General features: G+C 29.4%; 1 protein-coding gene across 2 annotated transcripts in view; it reads left to right on the plus strand.

Annotated features, from left to right (window-relative positions):
- The window catches only part of LOC105458062 (cytochrome P450 4C1-like), a 15,953-nt gene extending 10,660 nt beyond the window's left edge, over nucleotides 1-5,293 (plus strand). For both annotated transcript variants that reach the window (XM_011703118.1, XM_011703117.1), the window contains exons 6-13: nucleotides 2,228-2,321; nucleotides 2,936-3,038; nucleotides 3,225-3,327; nucleotides 3,519-3,625; nucleotides 3,705-3,773; nucleotides 4,125-4,293; nucleotides 4,746-4,925; nucleotides 4,991-5,293. In XM_011703118.1, the coding sequence (XP_011701420.1) occupies nucleotides 2,228-2,321; nucleotides 2,936-3,038; nucleotides 3,225-3,327; nucleotides 3,519-3,625; nucleotides 3,705-3,773; nucleotides 4,125-4,293; nucleotides 4,746-4,925; nucleotides 4,991-5,169 (1,004 nt within the window). In that variant the 3' untranslated portion in view covers nucleotides 5,170-5,293. The remainder of the gene's footprint in view (nucleotides 1-2,227; nucleotides 2,322-2,935; nucleotides 3,039-3,224; nucleotides 3,328-3,518; nucleotides 3,626-3,704; nucleotides 3,774-4,124; nucleotides 4,294-4,745; nucleotides 4,926-4,990) is intronic.
- Nucleotides 5,294-8,609: the final 3,316 nt, after the last annotated feature.

An 8,609-nucleotide genomic window follows, 5' to 3' on the forward strand; every position in this document is an offset into this window, starting at 1 on the left:
TTTTAATTTTTTTTTGCTAAAATTTTAGAGTAATATTTTTAAAATATGCTACTTTTATAAAAAAATAATTTTTTAGTGGATTTTTAAAGAAAATATTTACTTTGTATATTAAAAAGGCAATTTTTAAATAGGGAAAATAGCGCATTTATACAGAAAAATTGATTTTATTTTTAATATTTTGTAGAATTATTCTTTAAAAAGAAATTAAAAAATAATTTTTTTAGTTTAAAATAGTATTAAATGTAAAAAAAATTAATTTTTGTAAACTTATTTTAATCTTCGACCCTTATTCGTGACCTTACTTATATGTATAGGATCTCGAATGAAGACAGGGGATCAGAATAACTCTATAATTTCATTTTTTCAAATTTTGAGTATCATTTTAAGTTAAAAAAAATATTTTTCGACTAGTTTTTGTATAATAAAGTCATTTTTCTTCCGTGAAAATAATCTTTTTTTGTGTAAAATTTACCTATAAAATAGAAATGTGATGTATAGCAGTCGGAAACTTTTTTTTAATGCAGCTAGCATTATATCAAGTGTGACAACCGAAGGTTAATAAAAAAAAGCCTATTACTATGATTTTGGGTGCAAAATTGATGATCAAGATAAAAGCTGGGCGCTGAATATTTATTGTGAACAAATTTACAGTTAACTTAAATTTTATACAACATATATATAACAAATTATTCAAGATTTATTCAAGAAGTAAAAAATTTTTTAGCCAATAAATGAAGAGAAAGCAGAGACAAACGAACTCTTCAAATATATTCAGTTTATATTATCTCTAAAAATAGGCTTTATATTATTATTATTATACATAATCTGTATTTTTTAACTAGAGTAATGTTTATATTCATATTCGATATTCTATTTTCACGCTTAAATAAATTAAAAAATTCTAAAATAAAGCATAATATAAATTTTTATGATTTAAAATTGTTGACCAATTATACTTACTGTGATTGCAAATTCGACAACCGGTATTAATCATTGTTAAGAATACAATTCTTGACAAACCAGTTCATCAAATGTTACTACATCCTGGCTATACTACTTACAATGACCATCAATTTATAACTACTTTTTTATCAATATTTATAATATTCATGTATATTCATATTATATATACGCATACACACAGAAAAACAATGGAAGTCTCTAACGACTCTAATTGATCAGTATTATCCCATTTGTAAAATTTGGGCATTTTTTTGGCCTTTTGTACTTATACGTCATCCAGATGATTTAGAGGTAACAAAATATTTAAAAAAAATTAACTTTTTATAACTAAAACACTAATAATTTAAGTATTTCTCATTCATTTTTGTTTTACAAGAATAAGTTTATAAATAAAATATTTTTCAAGAATGATCAAATGTTTAAGATAATTTGAATCAATCAATTATCTACAGGGTATCTGATTAAATAATATTTAATTCAATTCCTTTTATTTCAGGCAATACTAAGTAATATAAAGCATATTAATAAAAGTTCACTTTATGACATTTTTTATCCTTGGTTGCGCACTGGTCTTTTCACTAGTGGAGGTGATGTATATATAAAAATATTGTTCTACTATTACGTTATGTTTAGGATATCTCAGTCAAACTTTCTATTATATTTATATTAATAACAAAATAAAACTGAGTGTAAAAAATTTAAATATTAGACATTTAAAATTACAAATTTTGTAATAATTAGGTTAAATTTTTTTTTAATATAAAATGTGGCACTATGACTTTAAAAATACAGAATTTTTTAGCAATATTTATTTCGAAACATTATTTCATGATTATATTGACTATGCAATTATTGTTTTAGGTGCCAAGTGGCACTCACGACGGAAGATATTAACCCCCGCATTTCATTTTAAAATATTGCAACAGTTTCTTGAGATTTTGACCGAGGAAAGCGAAAATATGATAAAGTCATTGAAAAATACAGAAGGATTAATTATAAAAGAATTGGTATCATTTATTAGTGAACATACGCTGAATACAATATGCGGTATTGTATTTTGTTTACAATTATACAACATTTTATTCTGAATAAAAAATAATATAAGATAAAATATAATTATTTGTTATTTAAAATAACATATAATCAACATATATTTAAGAATATGTAATTTTCAGTTATAAATACTTTTAGGACACACGCACGCACACACGCACGCACACACTATATTAAATAGATCATGATGTTTTGACAAATGTGTTCGCAGAAACTGCCATGGGCACTTCTTTACGAAACTTCGATGAGTATCAACAACAATATCGAAAAGCGGTTCATCAGATGGGCGAACTATTTGCATATAGGTAATTTGAAGATAATAAATAACACATCTATAATATGCCACTTTAAGAGATACATTGAATTTGTATAATTATATCAGAATAAAAAAAAATATAATAAAAAAATCATTTGCGTTAATAATTAAAATTATACTTAAAAATTATACTTAATTATACTAAAAGTATCAAGCAATATATAAATGTTGCTTAAAACTTTTACTATATGCTGAATACTGAATGCATATACTGAAGCATAAAGAAACAATGCACACAATCAAATAAAGATTTATTATTTCTTTATCTAACAAGGAAAGGGACCCAAGTGTCCCCCTCCGATTTTGATGAGCATTTAATATGTTATTCTTTGGTTTTGTCCAGAAAATAACATTAAATGTTCATCAAAATCAGAGGGGGACACTTGGGTCCCTTTCCTTGTGAGATTAATTAAAAAACTATAAAGATCAGATCTTATCCTGTATATCTTTTAGTACAGCATTTATTTTGTATTATCTATTCTCTTTTTATACAATTGATATGTTAGTAATTGTAAAAGTTGAATAATGAAAAAAGAGAAAACTTTTACAAAATAATAATATTTCACATTTAAAATAACTTATTATTCAATAATTATGATTTAGATTAACAAGGCAATGGTTGCATAATGATTGGATATTCTCATTAGTGCCAAAAGGCAGAGAGCAAAAAGAAGTTGTAAAAATATTACATGGATTTACTGATCAAGTACGTAGGAAGTAATGTTACTTATAGTATTATGTATATTTGAATGAAATCAATTTAAAAAGTTTTAATAAAATATTCCGTAACTTTCGTATACAAATATTACAAGATAATTCATAAATATTGGCCAAATGCTGTTAATACATTTATATAAAAAAAAAAAGAATGTTTATGTTGTCACTCACATAGGTTATTGAGGAAAGGAAACTTTATCATAAACGCACCAATGGTCGATTTTTGAAAAACTTTGATAACATCACCTCAGAGGCAGATGACACAGAAACGAGTACAAGTAGGTAATCGAAAATTACACTTCAAATTTGGTTTGTGCATATTATCATAACTTATTTTTTATAATTTATTAATAGTTTCAAATTTATTAATAAATTTAAATTTTACTTAGTCAATATTATATATAGTAAAAGAATAAAATAATTCAAGTATTAGATTATAATATCATGATTTACTTATACTTCGATTTAGTAAAAAAGAAACAGCTCGCTTTGTTGGATCTTCTAATAGCAACCTTTCAAGAAGGTCTTCTAACTGATTCAGATATCAAGGAAGAAGTTGATACTTTTATGGCTGGAGTATGTATTTGTAAAAATTATCTTATCTTTTTTTTGTGCATTATTTGAACATATATCAATAGATATCATGTGATTATAGGGTCATGATACTACAGCAATAGGTATAAGCTTTCTGTTAGCACTATTAGCTGAGCATGAAGACATTCAGGTATTTATTATCAAACAAGCATCATTTTTATAAGAAATAATTGAATAATTTCAGTAATTCAAGAAGTTATTAAAGTTGAAAAATATTAAATTTTTATTTTTTAAATAGAAATATGTGTGCAATAAATAATTTGTTTTTCTGCATGTACAGAAGTATATTTGATATACAGAAAATGTATATATAAGTATACATTTCAAACTTTTCATATTTCAAATAGATTATGTATATATAAATGCATGTCGAATAATTTCATCGCTTCAAAATTAAGTGTAATACTCAAAATTATTTCTATCTACATTAAAACATTACAATACTAAGAAAACGCATTTTTGATGAACATTATTGATACAGGATTGTGTCAGAAAAGAAATCGATACTGTTATGCAAGAGAATGGAAGGAAATTTACTACGAAATCATTACAAAGTTTATCATATTTAGACAGATGTATAAAGGAAACATTGCGTTTATATCCCAGCGGTTACCAAATATCTCGAGTTACTGGAGAAGACGTAAAATTACGTACGTTTTTAATGTACTACAAATATGTCATAAAATGTAAAAGCCAAATATGTATAAAATGCAATATTCTTATTTCAAGGGATTAAAAAATGTCTACATTTTTAGAGATAACATTAATTTATATAGGACATCACAGAAGAAAAGGTCAATATTTTGGGAAATGATAGTTGATCATCAAGATCACCCAAAATATTGACTTTTTCTCCTAAAATACTCTGAATATTATTTTTTCTTATAATTCATACATATGTTTATAATTACACAGCGTATATTATTTTCAAAATGTTAATATTCTATAACAAATTTAAGTAATTTTCACATCATGTTTTTCATTATGTAAGAAATATATATACATATTGCAGCATATATAAACGTGTATTTCTTAAGTTATAATAAAGTTTTTGATTAGTATTTTTATAAATTGCATCTCAATTTGTAATGTATATTTTTAGAGTCATATTTAGTACCTGCTGGAACAACGGTACTTCTTAATATCTATGGAGTTCATAGAGATCCTAATTTTTGGCCAAATCCAGAAATATTTGATCCGGATAGATTTTTGCCTGAGAAGAGCCGAAATCGTCATCCTTATTCGTATTTACCATTCAGTGCTGGACCACGTAACTGTATCGGCAAGTTACATTTTTTTAAATCTTCTTATGTAAACAAATTGCAATACTTATTACATACACTGTAGGTCAACGATTTGCTATGATGCAAATGAAAGCAATGGCAGCCCCTCTGATACACAATTTCTATTTGAAGCCCGTCGATTATTTAAAGAATCTTCGGATAGAAGCAGATTTCTTACTTCGTCCAATTCATCCATTTCGTATAAGGTTTATCCCAATTTGTAGAACAGATACAAGCATTTGAAGAAATTCAATGAATTTTACATTTTTTATAATTACATTGTTATAATTTTTTTTTTCTAACAATATAATTATTCTATCACAATAATGCAACCAAGATATAGCTTGTAATAGCTTTATCAACTTTATTTATCCTCCTTTACTGTTCCTCCAACTCATTCAGCGAAATATGCGTAGAAGTAAGCAAAGCTAGATTTGAATGTCTCAAGTAGTTATTGTCGTGCAGACTTTATAAAAAGTTATTTTGTATCTATCCGCGTGTCAAAAATGTTATCATAATGATTATATTAGATAAATTGAGATAAATGTGTAATATCAGAATACGTAATAATTTTAATAACATTTACTAAAATTCAATAAAGTTATAAAATTTTACATTTTTATTACAAATTATTTCGCTGATATTATAATTTTACTATTCATTAAATTATCTTTTTCGTCAATTATATTACGTAGTAATATAATTACCGTTCAAATTCATTGCGGCAAATCATTATTACCAATATAATTTGATTATTATAACAATTGGGTCCATTTTACTTTATGCGTTTCCCCGTTAGTCGTTTTTATTGTATGCCAGCAACAAGATTTCATTCGTACGCCGCACTTTCACCTATTGTTATCTCATAATAACCCTTCGTTTAGGATTACGGATTGAATAAACGGCAGTTTGAGAACATTATGCCGCGACTTTTAATTTATCGCTTGCGTTTGTGGAAGCCGCGCAATCCGCGACGAGTCACAGGTCGGCACGGAAACGCCGAACCGTTTTGAAATTACGCAATAAATTCAGCAGGGAGGCTGAAGGGTTGGCGCAACTGCGGAACGAGGATAGGAGTCGTCGTTAAATATTTCGCGAGAACCCGAGCACTCGCGACTGATTTACAGACGATGGTACGTGCGTGACGTACCTGCGTATTTCACGCGCACGGTCCCGACTAGCTCGTCGCTGTCATCCGTTATTCTCTTTTTTCGCGAACGATCCGTTTTTGCGATAAGCGGAATAAGGGAACATATACGCGCAGACGGAGCTTTCTGAACGTATGAAGCGTACGACGCCAAAGTTAAGAGGAGAATAGACGAAGGAAAAATCGACGGACCTGAAGGACGGAGAGGAAGACGCGCGGATCAGCGAAAGATACGGCCTGGTAGAATTGCGGAGTTCCTGCACGGAAATTACAGATGCGGCGTGTTTCACGCCCGAACGAAAGTGTCTGGAAGAGCACGATGAGTATAAGAGAGCGTACGAGGGATAGAAGAGTCTAAAGATCCAGTGGATTGTTATTAGCAGGACGAATGTTAGTATCAAAGCATATGATTAAAATGGTTAAAAGACGTGTAATTTGTTTATTGTTGTTAATTTCCTTGATTATAATAATCTTATAAATTTATATAAAAAAAGCTTTAATGATTTTAGACTTTTATAATGCATTTTTAGCTTATGTGTCATCAGAACAGAAAGAATTTTCGTTTTAATAGCAAAACTTGTGTGTAGATGAACAAAGAAATAAGGCATTTAAAGTAGATTTCATGTTTTATTTGATTTATAAATTTAATTTGATTCGCAAATTTAATTTATACAGATTTGATTTAGTATATAAACTTCTACAAGAAAGGCAAAAAGAAGAAGAAGAATAGTGACTGCTATGTATTACTTTCGTTATAGAGAGCAATAAAAACTTCTGATAGTAAAAGGGTTAATGATGCTTGTCTCAATCACAAGTGTAACAAAAACGTAGAGCAATACAAAGTTCAATGCATGCAATTATAAATGAGTATCCCCTTGGTGTGCAACAACTTTTCTACTTTCGTAGCGTTCTCAAATGGGTCGGAATAGCATTAGAGGCCAAATTAGCCGAAAAAAATCTTGATTTCAAAGTGGCGTGTGGACGACACACGGCAAGAATGGCCGCACATATCGATTATCGGCCGGCCGCATCCAGATGTGTGCCGAAACTTTTTTCCTCTCGCGTCAGCCCGTAAATTCTGAAGTTAAACTTTTCCATCCCTACCGGCCAGCCAGTCGCGCAAACTTGCAAGTCGGGGCGACATCATTTCACTCGCGTGCAGTAACCTGCAAGGATCGTGCACTTGTGATGCTGGAAGATGTATTGCTCATGTTTTTTTTTTCAATTCCCATGTCGAGCGATAATGTATGTCCGAGCTTTCAGTGACCTACTACGAAATCTATATCTCATTGTTTCTTTTTTTAGATACCTAATATTATATCATTACAAACTGCAACGAGCAATTGTATCACACCGTGTATTTTCGTTTTTCTTTTTTCAGAAAATAATGGTAGTATATAAAAACATATCTAATTAACTCTTTTATACCAAGAAAATTAAGAAGTATTTTTGATATTAATTAGAAATAATGATATATTCTTTTGGGAAACATAATATTATGTTTTCTCACCATCTTTCTTTCTCTTTCCTATCCTTAAGGTAAAGTGTAATACGATTCTTTAATTGCGCTATTTTAATTTATATAGTAAAATTATTACTCTTTAACGCATTTTTTCGCATTAATTTTTTTTGTCTCTTATATAAATGTGTGCCGATGCTTCAAAAGATATATTAAAGAAGAATATATCGAGCTTCGCGTCACAAGAGTCACAATTTTCTATAATCCTACGTCAGTGTCACATACCTCTCAAATCAGCGCACGTATAGTCGTGTCTTGTCGACAACGTCGTCCTCGTTTCGGCACGCGTATTAATCGTGCCTCTGGCTTTTATGCTCATTAAATTACACAGCCGTCGCTGGATACGGTGCCGTTAAACCAGCGACATCGCCGGTACATTCACGATCCAGCGGTTTCGCGCCTGTACCAGGCGAGCAAGACGATCGAGAGACCAGATCCAAGTATCTCAAACCCCGAGTTCTCCACCCACCACGAGCCTACATCCCTCGCTGCGCAAACTTTACGCAGATTGCAAGGCTTCTGCCAGCCAACCGTAGCACGCAGCACTGCATTTACGATGTTAATAACGCAGAGTATTCCGGTTATATCGTCGGATATTGACGGGATAAAAGCGCGTCGTGCGCTAAGAAAAATCGATCGTTAATTCGGTATGTTTCAATATGTATTCCGAGCGAAAGTCAGATTATCACAAAATTTCCTTTTTTTTAACACTCATTTATATGAATATTAAAATCATATGCTGCACTTTTTGGTATATTTATATTAAGCTGTTATTTCAGCAAATGTCAACATTTTCTAATTTAATCTTGTACGATGTCATTGTAACAATTGGCAGCGCAAAATGCATGCCCATAGTAATTTATATTAAATTATAATTATATTTTGATTACATTAACAATTTGTTTTATTAAATGTAAATTTTGTTGTTATGTTAGCATTATTGCTATGTAAAATGTATGCTTTGAAAAAAACAAACAGTTTTTTCAGAATATGCATTTTTATATAAAACTTAAAATT

Source organism: Wasmannia auropunctata, unplaced genomic scaffold, assembly GCF_000956235.1.
Source record: "Wasmannia auropunctata unplaced genomic scaffold, wasmannia.A_1.0 LD334721.1, whole genome shotgun sequence".
Lineage (NCBI taxonomy): Eukaryota > Metazoa > Arthropoda > Insecta > Hymenoptera > Formicidae > Wasmannia > Wasmannia auropunctata.